General features: G+C 26.7%; 1 protein-coding gene across 3 annotated transcripts in view; it reads left to right on the top strand.

The window, feature by feature from the left end:
- LOC136985186 (calcium-binding mitochondrial carrier protein Aralar1-like) overlaps positions 1-19841 on the top strand; it is a 56659-nt gene that overhangs the window by 13518 nt on the left and 23300 nt on the right. For all 3 annotated transcript variants that reach the window (XM_067282400.1, XM_067282402.1, XM_067282401.1), the window contains 7 exons: positions 1870-1985; positions 3307-3446; positions 5341-5487; positions 11287-11425; positions 11514-11610; positions 13138-13228; positions 14542-14617. In XM_067282400.1, coding sequence (XP_067138501.1) covers positions 1870-1985; positions 3307-3446; positions 5341-5487; positions 11287-11425; positions 11514-11610; positions 13138-13228; positions 14542-14617 — 806 coding nt within the window. The remainder of the gene's footprint in view (positions 1-1869; positions 1986-3306; positions 3447-5340; positions 5488-11286; positions 11426-11513; positions 11611-13137; positions 13229-14541; positions 14618-19841) is intronic.

The following is a 19841-nucleotide window of genomic DNA, read 5'->3' as shown; positions in this document are numbered from 1 at the left end:
TAAAGCTTATAAAACAAGAGATAAAAATTATGACATTATTCCTGTTTAACGAAATGAAGTCTTTGATGATTTAACTCTTTTATGTTGATAAATAAAATTTTTATTTCTTCATATTTATTTTCACTCATGATTACATACTATGTCAATACAAACAAATAAGCTTCAGACTTTACTGCTGATGGACAAAAAAGAGAAGTCTGATATGAAGCTAGAGTAGCATAGTCAGTATCATTTTCTTAAATTGTTAATGTTAAGGACAATTTCCTCATGCACTCATGTTTATTATGCTACAACTATAACCATACCACCAGATCTGAAAATTAATATGAAGAAATAAAAATTTTATTTAATGACATACAAGAAAAATCTACAGAGATATCATTTTGCTAAACAGGGAATGATGTCACAATTTTTAATCTCTTATTTTATAAGCTTTAAACATGAGGAATAACAATAGTAATAATGCTAATGAGACAGTAAAATAAGAAAATAATTTTATCACTCATTAAAAAAAACCAAAATTGTAACAGCTACATCGTGTAGTTTTTGTGCCTAGTGTCTTATCCACTCAGCTATGGAAATTACTAGAAGTGGTACTTCCAAATACTCATAAACTAAACACTCAATTTTCAGAGGCCTGTTTTTCAGAAAATGCTTGAGAAGTGGATCCTATTATTTGGACAAGAATCTGTTTGTGTTTATGGCTACGTGCTCACCAAGTTCCATTCAAATCAGAGACCTGAATGTCTGGCCATCTCTTTGTTAGTACAGTAGGAAACTAAAACAGATTCTTGCTCTTGCACCATATTGATATTGTTTAAATTTGTCTATAGCATGACTGATAATTGACTTTTGTGCATAGAACAATTTCTATTTAAAGAGTTTAACTAAAGTCAATGTAATGGATTGATTATCTTTTAGTATAACTGATTTTGAGTATATATGAATGTAACTTTTTAGATGGAATACTAAATTTAAAGAAATGTAGACATTTTTATAATAATTTTAATATACTGTATAAATTGTTAATTATGATGATGATATCATATTTTGTTACTACTAACATTTTATTATTAGGCAAGAGTTTCCAAATATTTTTATCATTAATTTTAAAAATAACTTTAAAACAAATTATTTTTATTGATTTAATCTATAATGTAATTTGTTATAATTTATTAGTCTTATTTCAAAAGTAAGCCTACAAATTGTTTTTAATTTTTTTAGCAATTTTTCAATTTTTTATTGTTGTTTTTAAAAAATTCTGTATTGTAACCAGTCAAATTATTTTTTGTAGTAAAATACAAAAGTTGTCTTATCTAATATTTTTAATGAGAGAAATCTTACCATTGATAATTACTTGTCAGAAGGTGAATGGAAAATAATTATACTGTTTATTAAGTATAAAATTACACCAAAAAGTAATAAAACTTAAACAACATTGTATAAAATTTATTTTTAGAGAAAGATTGAAATGTCTCTACTCAAAATAAAGAGTAAAAATTGAATTTTGAGTAAAGGCACCATGTCTTTATTCAAAATAAACAGTGAAGTGAATTACTTCACTGTTTATTTTGAATAAAGACATGGTGCCTTTACTCAAAATCTCAGATGTTTATAATGGTAAGATAACGAATCAAAATCTGAAAATTTATTTTTTTTTTTATAACTGCTTCAGATTGTAATTTCTAATAAATATGTTGAATTATAGATATTACTCAAAGTTTTGAATTCTTAATATTGTAACATAGAGATGTAACAATAAGAACTATGAATTATAATCAGTAATTTATGTACAGAGGATTAAATGAAATAATAATTGATATTTATTTATTTATCCATTTATTTAAATTTATTTTATTCTTGAAATAGCCTTATATCATTTATGGAGTTTCAGGCTTTTGAAGGAACTCTTTGTAAGCCTGATGGCCTTTACAGAACTGTCTTCCAATTATTTGATATGGATGGATCTGGTTATATAACACATGGTAAGAAAATTATTTTTATTAAATAATTTATTATTATTATTATTGAAATTTGAAAAATCACTTAAATCTGAGCATAATCTCTATATTTTCAAAGTTATTACCTAAATCTTGATGATAAACATACAAATGTCAATTGTTTAAAAATTTGTACTAAATAAATGCATTTTTGAAGAGTTATATGCAAATTTAGGGTGTAAAAAATTAACTAAAGAAATATTTTTTTAAAATAAGTTTTTCTTAAGAACTATGGCTGTATAACTCATACAAATAACCATTAAAATTTATAATATACTTACTGTATTGTTTTATTTTGGCTTTTTATTTAATATCAATTGTGTGTTCTCTTTTATTCAAAATTTATATTATAACCAAATATCCTACTTTATTTGAATGAACAAAAATAATTTACTAACCAGATAAAACAATTTATTATTTGTATCTAGTTTATATGTTATTGTATAAAATGTTTTATTATTATATTTTTGATGACTATCAATTCAAGTTTAATGTTCTTGAAAATACAATTGAAATACAGTCAAACCTGTTTTTATGCGCTCTTTTTATGTGCGATTTTTATTTGTGCGAATTTTTAATTTGTGCGGTTTTTTTTTGTGCGATTTTTTATTTGTGCGGTATAGTTGGCGACTAGTCTCATGCGATTCGTCATGTCTCACGTTGACTTATTATAGCTAAATAAACTTATTATAGCATAAATGCACTTATTATAGTAATATTATTGCATGAATATGCGAAAAATGAAATAATTTACTTTTTAAGTCAACAAAACACCACCTGGACAAAAATATGTAAAACAGACGATAGACCAGACGATGCAGTCAAGTGCTGACATCTGTTGTTAATAAATTCTATTTCGTACGGTTTTGAGTTATTTTCTATGTGAGACTTTTTTAATGCGGTCCCTGTTGACCGCATAAAAAAATATTTTTTTAATTGTGTTGCGAAAACTATTTTTTACAGCCATTCGTGAAGTTTCGTGCGATTTTTTTTTTTTTTTTTTTTATGGCGTTTTTTTTAATGTGGTCCCTATCCACCGCATAAAAACAGGTTTGACTGTATAATGTTTTGTTAGTATTTTTATTGTATATTGTGTATTTACGTATAATATAAATGTTTATTTTATGATATTGATTCTTCTTATTTTGTAATGGAGATAATTGCTTTTTTAGTGAAATAGAAAGAACGATTTTATAATGAAAATTTGTTTTTTTGATAAATTGTATAAAAATATATTTATTATTATAATCATTATTTATTTATATTTTTTCCAAATGATGATAAAATATTAAGAATTTTTTAACAGATGAATTTGTACATGTGATCAAGCATACTCTTCTCCATGAGAAGATTCCATTTAATTTTAATAGTGAATTTATGAAGTTGCATTTTGGGAGAGATAAACAGCGATTTGTGAGCTATGCAGAATTTTCTCAAGTAATTCATGTAAGTAAAGAAAATTACATACATATTTAGTGAAAAATATGACTTATATTGAGTATAGTCTATAAAATAGTCTACTCCTCTAGATATTACATGCTTTATATACAGTGTATATATACACTGTATATAAAACATATATATATATATATTACATGTGTGTGTGTGTGTTTGTGTGTATCCCAAATAACCAACTGCTTTAGTAGATATTAAGACTCGTTAAATCTTTTAAAAGAAGCATAAAAATCTTTAATAATAAATGTTTTTGGTTATTTTTAAAGACCACCTTCAGGTTTACACAAACTAAATTTAACAAAAGTAGTATAGAACAAAAATTGTTTTAAAGCAAGGTCCTTTTTTCATTTATTTTGAATTTAGCTTTTCCAGATTGCAACAAAATATGAAAAATAATTGATTTTGAAACACAACTGTACAAAAGTTTTGTTATTTGCCAAATAGTAAAACAACACACAATACTGGCGAATAGTCAACAACATACCCTACGAACCTATGAACGATGTTCAAAGCTTTTATATTTCGTCAGACATCCATTTAACACCTGAAGAATTCTGGAAGTTTGAAAGCATTCGTGGTGAATTTTTGTTTTGTTTTTTCTTTGAACACTGGTCATTGGTTTGTAGGGTACATTGTTTAGAACATTGGTTTTTCATTGCCAATTGAAATATATGCCTTTGGTGTTAAGCAGTCACTTTTGTTTTTTTGATTAGAATTTGATTTTTTTTTATTGAACTTCCTTTCCATTGCAAAAATTTTATTATTATTATTATATATTTGATTATTAATAGTTTTAAGACTAAATAGAACTATTTTAGTTTGGGAAATACCTTCAACTGTCCAGCAAAACTGTGTTGTAGAAGTGCCATGTTGTGCAAGGGATACCTATATTTTCATGTTTATAGAGGAGTGATATAAATATGAAAATGCAAACTATTTGTTGTTATACGTATTAACATTATTAAACTTCTGTCGTATTGTTGGAATTAAGCTTACAAAAAACTATAAACTTTTCCTAAGTTATTTATTCATTTGACAAGAATTATAGTATAGTAGTAATGAAAAAGAAACTTAAGATCATAAACAATGTCATAAATGAATATCTTCCCACACTTAAAAGTGGTCAGCAAAACATCTTCGTAACATGATGTTTGAACTTTCACTAAAAATGCTGTCATTGTAATCGTTTTAATAGCTTTATGGTAGTTAAAGTATAATTTTTAATAAATCAGTTACTGAAAATAGCAGAAATGTTCAAAAAGTTACACCTACTTGATAAGTACAAAGCAGACAAATTCTTATATTGATTTTTATTAGTCACTTAGACCATAAATGACATTATAAAAGTAACAATTCCAAATATATTTCCCACCCTTGAAGTGGATAGCAATTTGCCTTCATAACTTGACATTCAATTAAAATGAGATTTTTTTACAGCTAAAAAGATAAATAATATATTGTATATATCTTTTAATTATATATTCTATGTATACTTTTTGGTATATTCACATTCTTAATGCAAATTTGATGTTTTCATAATCCATCGTATTCTTCACTATATGATGACCAGGTTAAGGTACAGTATAGCTGCTAGTATGTACCTCCAAATAGCAGACAAACCTCTTGGTTCCGATGGTGTTCACTATTCAGAGATTATACTATAGTAAATTGATAAATTTATCATATATGATTTTTAAACTAAATTCAGTAAATCAATTTTTTAAATAATTAATGTAAAGAAAATTGAGTTTTTTTCAATTCTAGTCTTGCTAATGTTATATAAATTATAAAATAAAATTTATTGTACTTTGGATATAATCTTGGTTTTTAGTTAATTGAAAATAATTTTAATATATCTTAAATCTACATTTATATACTTTTTCAGGATTTTCATGAGGAACATGCAGTGCAAGCATTTCGTTCATACGATAACAAGCAACAAGGAAATATTTCTGCTGTTGATTTTAGTGCCATAATGATGTCTGTGAAAAGTCATTTGCTTACTGAAGATGTTAAACAGAATCTTGTAGCTGTATGTATCTTGTGCTTTATTCTTTTTTTAATTAAATATTTTCTAAAGTTACTGAAGTTCTGAATTATGAAATATTAAAAAGAAATTTAAAATGTAGATAATTGTTTCCATCAACTTATTAGCATTCTTATTCATTAAATAAATTTGCTATTTGAAGTTGAACATTTTTGCTTCTCAGATTAAGCATCAGTTTATGAATTATACACATCTTATTCATTATTTGAATTATGCTTAATTCTCAAAATAAATTTAAAATAATAATTTTGTCAATAAACAAGAAAAACCAAAAGTATAAATATTGTATATAGTCTATATATCTATCCAAAGAAAGAAATTAAGTTTCAGATAAAAGAAATGCATGTTCAAAAGGATCTCAATGTTAGTTTTGATTCCAATTTTCTTGTTTATTAACAATTTCAACCACTCTAAGTACACAAATAAATAATTTCATGTTAAAGTAAAACAAAATGTTTTTCAGTCTTAAACGTGCTCAAGAATGGTATCCAGTTAGTTCTTCAAACAATTTCTACTTTTGACAATTTATTAATCTATACATCATATGTGTATATACATTCTGTCAAATAATTCTAGGAACTGTTCATTTCAAAAGCCTGTGTAAAAGCTATGGCAACAAACTTTTTGTTGTTAGTTGATACTAGTGTACTTAATTGTCACATGAATTTGTAGAACCATCTGTCAACCAGTATATTTACAACTCTTGGTTTCATCATTAAACGTGAAGTGTGCTTTGCAATTTTTAAAATGGACAAAAATATTTAACAAAGAGTTTGTCTAAAATTTTGTGTTGCTAATGAAATTTATTGTGCTGAGTCATTGAAAATGTTGCAGAAGGCCTGTGGTGAGTCAGCTTTATTCAAAACGTGCATATGAGTGATACGAAACATTTAAAGATGCATTGAGAATTTTCACCAATACACAAGAACTAGTTAAAAACTTTATTCTAAACATTATTCAAAATTCTGTTTAACATTTAAAATATATATGATTTTAAGTCTCCCAAAAATGAATATAACAATGTTTATAAATGTCAGAGATATAACAAAATAAATACAAATAAGAAAGAAAACTATTATTAGCTAATTAAAAATTAGAAAGTCAAAATCATTTGTAATAAAATACTGAAATGTAACAATTTTTTCAAAAATAAAACTGCTAACAAATTATCAAATTAGAATTAGAAATTTTATTAGAAATATTTTGTTACAATCTTATTATAAATCTGATGAAAACATCAGCAAAGTGAAGGAAATGGTGATGGAAAATCATCATTCGAGCTTTAGAGAGATGGCTCAGAATTTGAACATGTCTCACAAGTCTGTTTGAACCATTTTAATTGATGTTTTGAGAATGAGATGTGTTGCAGTACAACTTGTTCCAAAGGAGTGAATTTTCTTCAAAAAGCATTGGAAAAAGGTTTAAATGAGCCAATTCAGACCCTACATTCATGAAATGCATCATAACAGGTGATGAGATTTGGATTTATGAGTTTGACATGCAAACCAGCCAACAAGCTTTGGAATGGTACTTCAAGAATGAGCCAAAACCAAAAAAAAACCGCATTAAAGTTGCTCAAATATCAAAGTCATGTTAACTGTTTTCTTTGACTGTCGTGGTGTTGTACCCTCAGAATTTCTTCCAGTCAACAAACAATATTACCTAGGCATTATGAGGCATTTGAGAGAGAATATTTGCCAGAAAATGTCAGATTTGTTTAAGAACAATTCTTGGATGTTGCCATCTTACACATCAACCTTGTACACACATTTTTAACCAAAAACTCAATGAATTTTATCAACCAAGCATCGTATTCAAGTCACACGGGGCCATATCTGGCCACATCAGTGGCGTGCCGTCATTGGAAGCGATGGAAGCGCCGATTCCACCTTCCAATGACCTTCCCTTGAATTTTATAAAATATAAATTTTCATATTTTAACGTACTTTGAATTAATTAAAATTAATATTTTATTATAACTGCATTATGTATCTTTTACAAATTTCTATACTACATGTGAAAAAAAACGATAAGATTGCTATTGTATATTCGAATAATTCGGTGGCGGAAGGAATGTCGAAACCGGGTCAGTCTCCAATCAGCCAGATTATATAGGCATTAGCACATGCGGTTTACAGTGCACCAACCTCATCCGGTTTAGCTGGTAGAAGCGACACACTCGTAAAGAGTACAGCTTTATATCCCGGAGCGGTTGTGGGCTGTTATCCGCCTGCCTGTCAACTTCCAAGCAGCCAGATTATAGGCATTGGCGCATGCGCTTTACATAGCACAAACGTCACGGTTTAGCTGGTAGAAGCGACACACGCGTAAAGAGTACGCGACTTTATATCCCGGAGCGGTTGTGGGCTGTTAGCCGCCTGCTAGATATTCGGCCACCCTCGCCCGATTATGTGAATAACGAAGAGACTAGATCAACGGCGGGCAACCCGCAGGCCAGCTACGACTGGCGAAAAGTTTCTATCCAGCCCGCGAGATCTTTAATAGATTATTAAATTGGAAAAATAACTATTAATTAGTTATTTTTCCGATTCTTTGTAATTTTCGAAAACGATAAGAGAAATAAATGTAGTAATTAACTTTTTATTTATTTATTTCATATTTGCAGACTAAAAAAATTACGAGTCACAAGAAGGCGTCAATTAACTACTACGGCGCGGAAAAAAACATAAAATTTATTCTGGCCCATGTTATAAAATGGGTTGCCCACCGTAGACTAGATTTATAACTTAACCCAACCGATAGGAATTTACTGGCACGCTTTTATGATAGTTCTGTATAGTTGACAGGAGTTTAAAAAAACTCCATTAAAATATTTGATATATTTATTCTGCGTTTATTCCGCTCTCCCATCTTATATTACTTACGGATTTCGATGTTAAACCGGTGATATTACGATTTAGTATGTCCCATCTGTAAGGGGATGCAGAAAAAACGTGTACAATTCTAGTACAGTGTTAAAAATTAACTGTTACTTTGGCAGCATCATTTACAACCAAATTTAATGAATGAGACGTACAGTACATACAATGGTACAAAAAAAAGCTCTAGAATTTATTTTCCTTAAATTTACGATTTATATATCCGTTGTCATAAAAATTTGTCTTTCCACTGTTTTCCCAAGACTACAGATATTCAGGTACAAAGTAACTGGTTTCGACTTATTTCTACTTAAGAAGTGACTAAATAATTAAGAGATTAGGGAATGGGGACATAAATAAAACCCTGTTGAAAGAGCCAGAATTTTACTTCAACAAAACCTTAACAGAACCAATCACTCGCTCAGTACAGTGGGAAACTGATTTCCGTGTACACCTGGTATTAAAACAAATTAGTTAGAAAACGAATGACTATTAAGTTTAACATAGTTAGATTTTTACAGCTACGGTGAGAAACGTTTAAAATTTACAACAGCCCTGTGGCGTCCTTTGAGATATACTAGTGATGCGACAAAAGAGACATTTGACATTGACCGGTATCGGCACCCTCGGGATTTGGCACGCACACACTCACTACACACCTACCCGGACCGTCACTAGTTCCATCCATTAGCTACTCATATCAAGATATTTGACTAAGTGGATTGTTTTAAGATTTAAAAAGTAAAGACTATTTTATGTTATTTTTATGTACGTTTCTTTACAAAGCTATATTTTAATTATAATTTTCTTTAAAAGTATATTAATACAATCGAACAATACATTGTACCAGGTATGTATATCCATCGCACATTTTATTTCACCGAGTAAGTTTTTATAATTTATTTTTAATTTTAGCCCTTATATCGTGGCTAGTGATTCAGAATGTAATTGTGATATTAAAAATACATTTAGAGAAGTCTACAGTTTTTACTGGCTTATCGAACAAATGAATACGAATGGACCCTAGACCAGTGATTCTTAACAGGGGGCCGCGGCCCCTGGGGGTCCATAAGAAGTTTGCCGGGGGCCGCCAAATTATGCAAAATTTCCTTCAGAATATAATAAAAAGAAAATTGATGTATAATCCGAATATCGTATTGAAAAGTGAAATAAGAAAGATAAGTTTTCCTATTTAGTTTTTATTTATTTATTTTGTATTTCTTCCTACATACAACTTTGTTAGTACAGAAGAAATAAATGTAAATATGCTACTTACACCGCAGTATTTACTTCTTTTATTCCAAAGCAATTTTAAGAAACTATTAATGCTTGGAATTTTAAAAATAATTAGGAAAAATAGTAGGCTTTGAAAATTTAAATATTTTTGCAAAAGATATGCAAAATCCTTACGACAAGTGGGCGTTTTAGTTTTAGTTTAGTTTTAGCATCGACATTGGATCGATTTATCGACATGTTTCTTATTTTATTTTCTGTTAAAAATTAATGAGTTTTCATGTTTAATTGTGAAGTTTGAATGTTATTTAAATAGATAATGAAATAATAAAGTTATGATTTACATTTATTATATAAAAAATAAAGCAATAATAAAAAAATCAATTTATTATAGATAAATTATCAAATATAAATTATTATTAAAAAATGGGGGTCACAAAAAAATTATGAAATATTTGGTGGGCGGCGAGTATAAAAAGGTTAAGAACCACTGCCCTAGACCATCACTGACGCGCAATTAACTGATTGCCCCTGGAAGTCGGCTTCTTACAGAAACACAGCTTCCCTGTCATCAAATGTCACGGCACGCCACTGGGCCACATGTGACTTTTTCTCTTCTTCAAACTCAAATTACCACTTCATGGAAGATATTTTGAGTCGATTGAAGAAATAAAACAAAATTTGCAGAGGGAGCTGCAGGCCATACCAGAAAGCACTTATAAGAAGTGTTTTGATGACTGGGTTATTCAATGGCAGAAGTATTTTGCATCAAATGGAGCCTATTTTGAAGGCAACAAAATAAATTTTGATGATTGAACCAACATTTTGTATTTTATTTAACAATTTTCAGTATTTATTTGGCAGAATGTATGTGTGTGTGTGTTTGTGTGGTTAAAGCAATTTTTCCTAAAATAATATAAAATTTTTAAGCTAAATAATTTTATAGCCAAAAATATACAATTTCAATTAAATTAAAAATTTAGATAATGCATTAATAGTTTTTATATTTATAACAGTCTTTATAAAAGACTCTTACGAAGTTTTCTATTTAAAAAATATTGGGTTAAATATTTTTAAAAATTATCTGGTTAAAAAAATATATTCCTGTATATAAGCAAACAAGTTCAATATCTATAATAATTACATTATTTAATATCAGATTATCATCAGGTTATGACTTTGGCCAATAAATTATTGCTTTTTAGCACAAATTACTTTGCAATAATTTAGTAGTCAAATTTACAGCCTGAAATAATCTAGCTAATAAACAAAACAAAAAAAATGCTAAAATTATTTTAATGGAACAGTTTTATCAATTTAGAGAAATTTTTATTACTCATTTTACTTTTATTTTGAATAAATATGAATCATTTTGAATTCTAAATTATTATATATATTATATACAGGTATGTAATAATTATAAATAATACATAACTAAATATATTACTAATATATATTAAATTTAACATGAGATGATTGTTTACTGTCTACCTCTAGTCAAAACTGCTTAATATTTTAATTAATTAGCAACACTGTAGCCCAATAATAGTTTGGCTGTATCATTTGATTAACTAGCATTAACAAATTTATACAACCAATATGTGAAAATCGTGTTATTGAATATTTAAACATTTTAAGTTATTAATATAATTTAAAATTATCAATTATTTAGGTAGCTGGTGAAGCACCTAGTCATGTTGTTACATTTCCTTACTTCATGGCATTTAATAGTTTGCTAAATAATATGGAATTAGTAAAGAAAATTTATTTACATTTTACCAGAGGAAATACTAATTTAGAAGTTACCAAAGGTTAGTATATAAAATTGACATATATTTTGAAATTTATTAAGTATTTTTCCTTTATTTATATTGCATTAAGTATTATTACAATTTTTAGAGGAATTTTTATCAGCTTCTCTTCAGATGTCACAAATTACACCTTTGGAAATAGATATTTTGTTTGAATTATCAGGATTTTTGCATCATCATACAGGGTAAATTTAAATAAACTTTTAAAATTTATATCAATTTGAATAACATTTTTATGATTTTTGTTCTATAATATGATATGAGATATATTTTTGTAGTCTGTAATGTAATTTTTATAATAAATGTATTATAAATAGATTACAATAAAATGAAGCATTTAGAAATATGTTTTCTTGCCTACATTGTAAACTATTTTATCCCATATTTGATTTAAAAAGTATTATAAAGAAATCAGTTAAAACAATATTTAAAACTTTTTATTAGAAACAGAATTTGTGATCAATTTATAATAAGATTGTAACAAAATATTTCTAATAAAATTTCTAATTCTAATTTGATAATTTGTTAGCAGTTTTATTTTTGAAAAAATTGTTACATTTCAGTATTTTATTACAAATGATTTTGACTTTCTAATTTTTAATTAGCTAATAATAGTTTTCTTTCTTATTTGTATTTATTTTGTTATATCTCTGACATTTATAAACATTGTTATATTCATTTTTGGGAGACTTAAAATCATATATATTTTAAATGTTAAACAGAATTTTGAATAATGTTTAGAATAAAGTTTTTAACTAGTTCTTGTGTATTGGTGAAAGTGTAGAAGTTTGTCATTAAGATTTTTAACATAAATTTATAAAATTTAAATTTTATAATTTAATATGATGATACAACTACCACAATATTACTGGTATACAAGACAAACAAAATATGCAATTACCATCAAACCAGCAAAAATTTGATTTAACTAATTGTTAAATAAACATTTTCATCCATTTTCAAAAGTCATCTTCAGGTTTTGAAGTAATGGAACATTTGTCCAAAGAATGCAAATTCCAAACATTTTTAAAAAGTTGCACATTGTGAAAATGTGATATTGAGCATGCGCATATTTTCTTGACCTGCAACTTTTAAAAAATGTTTGGAATTGGCGTTCTTTGAACAAACATTTCGTTACTTTGAAACCTGAGGATGGCCATTGAAAATGGATGAAAATGTTTGTTTAACAATTAGTTAAATCAAATTTTTGCTGGTTTGATGGTAATTGCATATTTTGTTTAATATGATAATTTTAGCGTAAATTTTTCAGGTTATATGAATTTATGAATTAATATTGATTTGGTATATTTTTCATGTTTTAAAAAAAAAACAAAAAAAACACATTCAAACATTTAAGGAGGCAGAAAATTTTTTAATTGTACAATGGTGAAAATATTCCAAAAAATGTTAAATTTTATTTTCAGATTTGCTTGATGTAAATAGCGTGCTAAACTTAACATTCTGATGGAGTATTTCTTTTAAATTTAAGGAATGTAAATTATGCAATAAAGAGTAACATTAAATGTTTTGTGTGTGTTTTGATAATTTTTGTAAATCTATGGCACTGGCTTATATTCTGAATCATTTGAACATGTCGTTTTTGAAAAAGTTATTGAATTTTAATGATGACATTATTTCTTATTGATATCAAATTATTTATGTTAAATTGTCTTTCTACTGAATAACTTTGTGTGTATAAATTTCAAAATTAGACGCATCACTTTTGAAGATTTAGAAAAAATAGCACCTTACAGACCAACAAGGCACGTTTTAAGACCAATAACAGAAATGAAAGCAGTTGATGTAAGTTTAATAAATGACATATAATTGTGTATTTGTATAACAATTTATAAATGTGTATGTATTCTTTAATTAAGTATTATTTACTTTACTATTTACTATACTATTGTTTAAGTAGTAGTTAGTACATTTATTATTATAAAAATATGTTTTCCTTTTTTTTCTGCAAACTTTAATTTTTTTAATAGTTATTTTATGAACTATTGTTTTTTAAAATCATTTTTGAAATATCTAAGAAAAATTGACTGAACAGATGTATCTTTTAACATTATAAAAATATAGATTATTTGTCCATTATTTTATAAAAAATTCTTTAAGTTATGATTCAGTAAAATTACACCAAATTTATATCTGTTTAATTAGAAGTTCTAAAAAAATCAAACAAAAGGATTTTGAAATTTGATTGGCCTAAAATTATTCATATATTAAAAATTTTGGTAAATTTATGAAATCAAAATTTTACTTAAAACTGATAGTTTGTGTATACTTTGAAAATGTTATTACAAATCTTGAATAGGTTTAAATTAATAGTAAAGTTAATATTATTTTAAATTAATGGGTAAAGTAATTAAATAGTTGGATAAAATTAATATATAGCCAAACTTCAATTTAGTATCACCATTTATTGACACTAAATTGTGGTGCTAAACTGAAATAGTCTAAACAACAAGAATTATATGTAATAATGAGGTCTATTTACAAGTTTGAGTTTTTTGAGACTTTAAGTCACATGACTTGGTGATAACCATGCAATTTGTAATGCAAAGTTATACATTTATTAATTCATGGAAACTGAAGGGTTCTTTATTTAACATTTATGGGGATGATCAGGGACAGATTTATTTATGTAAGAACCCTCACTGTTCCTAAGTATCATATATAGTAAAATTAAGAATGTTTGCCTATTATACATATAGTACATGAAATACAAATGTTTAATTTAAATAAAACGTATAACACCTTTTAACACATCCAGTATAAAGATTTAATAGTTTAAGCTATTAAATCTTTATACTGGATGTGTTAAAGGTGTTATACGTTTTATTTTTCATTCCAGTAAGTTCTTGTGTTTTATTTTAATTTAAATATTTATGAAGTTTTCTAATTAAAAATTCTTTGTACTTTTAAGTACAAAGATGTATTTAATGTCTGCTTTGTAGTCAATTAATGTTAAATAGATGAATTATAACTTTATAACTTTCTCTGTTGTAAAAGTTGATTTTTGATCTTATTTAGGATTTAAAATATGCTATCAATTCTTCTGTGACATTTAAATGTTCAAATGATAATTTAAAAAATAAATATTTCTTCAACAGAGTCCTGCTGATAGAGGTGTTGGTATCCAAATATTAGAAAGCATATATAGGTTTGTTCTTGGTTCTTTTGCAGGAGGTAAGTTATGTTAATTAAAATATTATTATCATTTAAGGAGAATCAGACAACAAAAATATTATGAAAATGTTATTTAATTTATATTGAAAATTCACAAAGGTAATAATTTAACTTTTAAATATACAGTAAACAATGGAATATGAATACTAAGTATTGATGAAGAATCTTTATGGCAACTATATTCCATATTTGTACTTATTAAAGTTTTCAACTTTTGGTACATATTTTTAAAATAATCTTGTAACTTAAATTTTTAGAAGTTAAATTTATTAATAATGAAAGATTTATTATATTGACTTGTTCTGAACTGTCAATATTATTGTCAATGTCAATGCCAATATACCAACGATATTATTAATTGTTGATTAATTGTCAGATGTTAATTTACTAAAAAGAAAAAAATATATTCATCCAAATTAATATTAAAAAACAAAATGGAAGAAAGTTTATTATTTTGAGAACTAGATAGAATTCTTATCTTATTATAATCAGCATGTCTATTTCTTTCTTTTTTAAGTTTGATTAAACTTTTATAATTTATTTAAAATTAATATAAAATGATTTGAAAGTTTTAAAAATTATAAAATTTTATAATTTTGCTTAATTTTTGTTAAAGTAATTGTAATGTTTTCAATAATTATGACAGCTTTTCATTTAAAGTTTTTCCACTTTAAATGATAAAACAACTTTATTCAATGAGTTTTTCATTCTAATCAATATTGTAAAATAACAAGATGCTTCTTTCACTATTGTAAATCCACTATTAGGAACTAATCTTATGATAGACATGGTTAATCATTGTTTTAGTAGTATTTTATTATTGATGCTCAATCAAAGATGCATTTTGGGCATAAGCCCCTCAAATTAAGTTTCATGGCAGAGTCGACTTTTAATTTGAGACTACTGTTTGATATAATATTCATCATTTACTAATAATGAATGATTTATGTATTTATAGATTTCATTAAAATGAAACTATTCTTTTGTAATGGATAGAATTTTTATTATAATGGTATTTGTTAAATTGAAACATTTTTGCATTGATCTGAATAGGAAATTGGTGACTGGAGGATTTGAGATATATTCATTATATCAAAAATTGTGTTAAACTGGCATTCGTTGTACTGACATTTCACTGTACTTAAACAGGTTAAACTGATTAGGGGCTTATGCCCAAAATGCATCTTTGACTGAGTATCAACAATAAAATACTTCTAAAACACTGATTAACTGTGTTCCTCATATGATTAGTTCCTAATAGTGGATTCACAATAGCGAAAAAAGCATCTTGTTGTTATTTTGTGATGTTTTGTTCATTAAGCATTTAAAAGAACTACATTACATATGGACAATTTTAATATTTTTATCAGTAAGGAAATAGTTTATATTGACAATTAATTACCTAATTATAAATTATATTTTTTTCCAATACATTTTTGGAAAAATTCTTTGTTATAATTATATCAAGAAATTGTAAAAAATAAAACAGCTTCTGTCAGAAATTAGCAATGCAGTGTTAAATTAGATGTGTTTTTTAATTATATATATATATATATATATATGCATCACTGTTTATTTCTTATATTGTAAATTTAAAAATTTTTTAAAATAATGAATATATGTAATTTAATTTTTTGAATATAGTACAGGTGCTCCCTTACTTATGAACAGGTTAAATTCCTGAGGTTTTGTCTTAAGTCAAAAACTAGCCTAGAAAGTACATTTGTATAGAAAATAACCACTTAGTATTTGATCCATCAAGGTACTTAATAGAATACATTGTTTGTTTACCTGCTTGCTACTGCTTAGTAGCAGGTGTTTCAAATGCTTTTAAAACACCACACTCATAACACCTTATAAATTAGCAGCCGATTATTCGTTACTGCAGATTTTCGTTGTGTTCGCTTTTGTTGGATATTTCCTGAAGAAGGTCGTTAAATACGACCGAAAACGTTTGTTTGTACCGAATAAACACGGCTGCTAATTTATAAGGTGTTATGAGTGTGGTGTTTTAATAACGTATGCAGTCTACGATGAATCAAATGCTTTTTTTTTACCTAATGCATTTAGTTTTATAATGTCAAGTTTTTCATGATAATAGAGCTACACTTCTTGCATTTAGCTCCACTGATAGATTTACTATTACATTTTGGATGCATTTCTAAAGCACTAATTGTAAAAGTTTATAAAAATTGCAAGCAATAGCAAAAAATGCCATTATTCTATTATTACCAATTTCAACACTACATCATGAGTGGCTATGGAACCTCAGAATTCATGCAAAAACAAATAATGATGATATGCAGTAGAAATAAGCCCACATTAATTATTAAAAATCTATGATTTATTATCGGCCAAGACTGAATTCAATGCCACCCCATGAATGGCAAGAGAACTTTAGAATTGGTGTGAAATTTAAATTTTAGGACATATGGTCAAATTGTTCATAAGTTGAATGTTTGTAAGTAGGGGAGCAGCTGTAAATAATTTAAATTAAGTTTTTATTTCTGTTTTAAAGTAAATATAATACTTTACAATAATTATTGCATCATCAATTTTAGAGATGGACATTTATTCTGAATTTTTCACAAACTTTTTTAATAAAAATTATTAACAACCATTTTCAAACTAAACATACTTAGGATTAATGAATACACATTTAATTTTACTAAATGTGTAGTCATTAAATTTAAATATATTTAGTTTGAAAATGGTTGTTAATAATTTTTATTAAGGAAGTTTGTGAAACATTCAAAATAAATGTCTATCTCTCTAAAATGTAGAATTAAAGTTTGAAATTAAATAGAATTTAATAATTAGTGTTATAGGAATTAATTAATTATAATGGAAATTAATGTTACATTAACCAGACTACAAAGTACAGGGTGTCCCAAATTAAACTTGACATTTCCCAGCTGGCTACAGCAAAAACTATTCCTGAGAAAGTCATGAAAAAATTCCATCATCGCATTAAGGCATTCCCAAACTTTCAAGACTTTCTGATGGATAGTTTTTGTTGCAGTCAGCTGGGAAATGTCAAGTTTAATTTGGGACACTGTATTTTACAAGAAACTATTAAATTTATTTAATGATAGATTTATTGAACATTGTAATACATTTTTAACTCGAAATATCTTAAAATAGTTTCAACAATGTATTCGTGAATTTAGTCAATTTAGAGAGATGAGGTAATAAGATAAATGCACTAAAGCTTGACAGTGCACTGTCAAGCTTTAGTGCATTTATGGTCAACAATTAGTGCATTTATGGTCAACAATTAGTGCATTAATGGTGAACATTTTCAAGATATTTTTTGGGGGAAGAAATCTCCAAAAATATATATGTATTATTTAGAAGATAAAAAGGACAATCTCAAAGTTATGGCAATAAATTGCTGTGGTGACAAAAAGACTGTTTTTAAACAAAATGAATCCAATATTAGAATTATTACTTATTCACTATTAATAAATGTACTTCCATTTGCCAAAAATAATTGTAACTGGAGATAGGAGTAAATACCAATTATCTATGTAGGCTGTTTTTTTAACCTTCAATGGTTTATAAAACAAAGACAAGTGTAAATAACAAAATGAATTTATTACCAAAAGTTAGGTACAAACATGGTTACTTTTTGACATAATCACTGTGAAGATTGAGGCATTTGTCATATCTGTGGATAAGCTTTTCCATCCCCTTGTCATAGAATGTTGCCACCAATGACTTGAGATGGACCCTAACGTTGTTTTGAAGATCGTCATTAGTCTTGAACCTCTGCCCTTCTAGCTACTTTTTCTGTAAAAAAGAGGTGGAAGTCACACGGTGCTAAATTGGGGCTATATGCTGGGTGTTTAAAGGTGGTGGAAGACTTCCACTCAGCTTGGAATTTTTTAATGTGTGAAGACTTCCATTCTTTCCTGAACTGAAAACGTGGCTAGGAGGGCAAAGGTTTGAGATTAATGACGATCTATTTGTACTAAGATATCATTATGTTACTCTGTGTGATAATACGTATTTAAATAAATATATTTTTTTCCTTTCTAGTTTAATTGTATACAAAATATTTTTAAGATTGTATTTATACTTCCTTGTATTTGTCAATAGCAACAAAAATAATATATTATTTCAAAAACATGTATTTCACTTATACATATATTTGAATTCAAATATATGTATAAGTGAAATCCATGATCTACAAGTGATCTATAAGTGATAAGTGATCTATTTTAATTACTTTATTTAATTATTTTAATTTAATTACTATTTGAATTATTAATTCAAATAGTAATTAAAATAGATCAATTAATTTATAAATTGCACCAAAATTTGAGTTACTGTTTTGATGATGATCCTTTCACATTTATAGAGTTTTTATAGTAATAAATTTGATCAGACATTATATTTTCATTGATTATGCAAAGTGGTATGGAATTTTATATACCAGATAAATATTTCTTTAGATTAATTTTAATAACAATTTTACTTTTCTTGTCAAAGTAACTTGGTTGAGACTCCACTAGTGTAAAAATGAGTGTAAAAACCTCACCGTAAATACTTTTAATCATGTGACCATAATATTTTATGCCAGAGCAGGTCATAAAATGAGCATAAAGCGAGTTGAGCAGTGTTCAACTTTCAACACAAATATGTCTGTAAAATGGTACTATCAACCAATCAGAAGTCAGTAGAATCTACATCATTGTTTCATTTGTGCGAAAATTGGTGGAAAATGAGCTTTTATTGCACATTCTCTCATGGCTACTTGGAAAAGAACTAGAATAGATCTGGAAATATTTATCAAAAACATCCAAAGGTATCTATGTATATATGACAAGAGGCACCTGATTATAAGAATGGTTTGTTTTAGGCATCCAGCTTAAAACAAGCTATATGGACAGCCAAAGGAAAATCCTTCAATTTAGGTGAGTATATAATAAAAAGCTAAGTGTATAATTGAAGTATAGTATCATAATAACATGATGATAAAAGTTAATATTGTATATCTCAGCAGATAAGACAAGGTATAAATTTTTATGAAAGTTTTATAGTTTTAGCATATATCTGTCCTATAAGACGACCCCAAACTATCAACGGGCTATGAATTTAGTTTAGATCAGCGATCATCATCTGAATAATAATACTGTATAGTGTATATGGAATTATGTCCTATTTGTAATTTTTCAAATGAACAAATTTATTTTCTTGTATCTGGCAGCACTGCCTTGTG

Source organism: Centruroides vittatus, unplaced genomic scaffold (genome assembly GCF_030686945.1).
Source record: "Centruroides vittatus isolate TY-2023 unplaced genomic scaffold, ASM3068694v2 contig_955, whole genome shotgun sequence".
NCBI classification, from domain to species: Eukaryota; Metazoa; Arthropoda; class Arachnida; order Scorpiones; family Buthidae; genus Centruroides; species Centruroides vittatus.
Note: the sequence above shows the minus strand (reverse complement) of the source record. Positions and strands in the feature narration are given on the sequence as shown.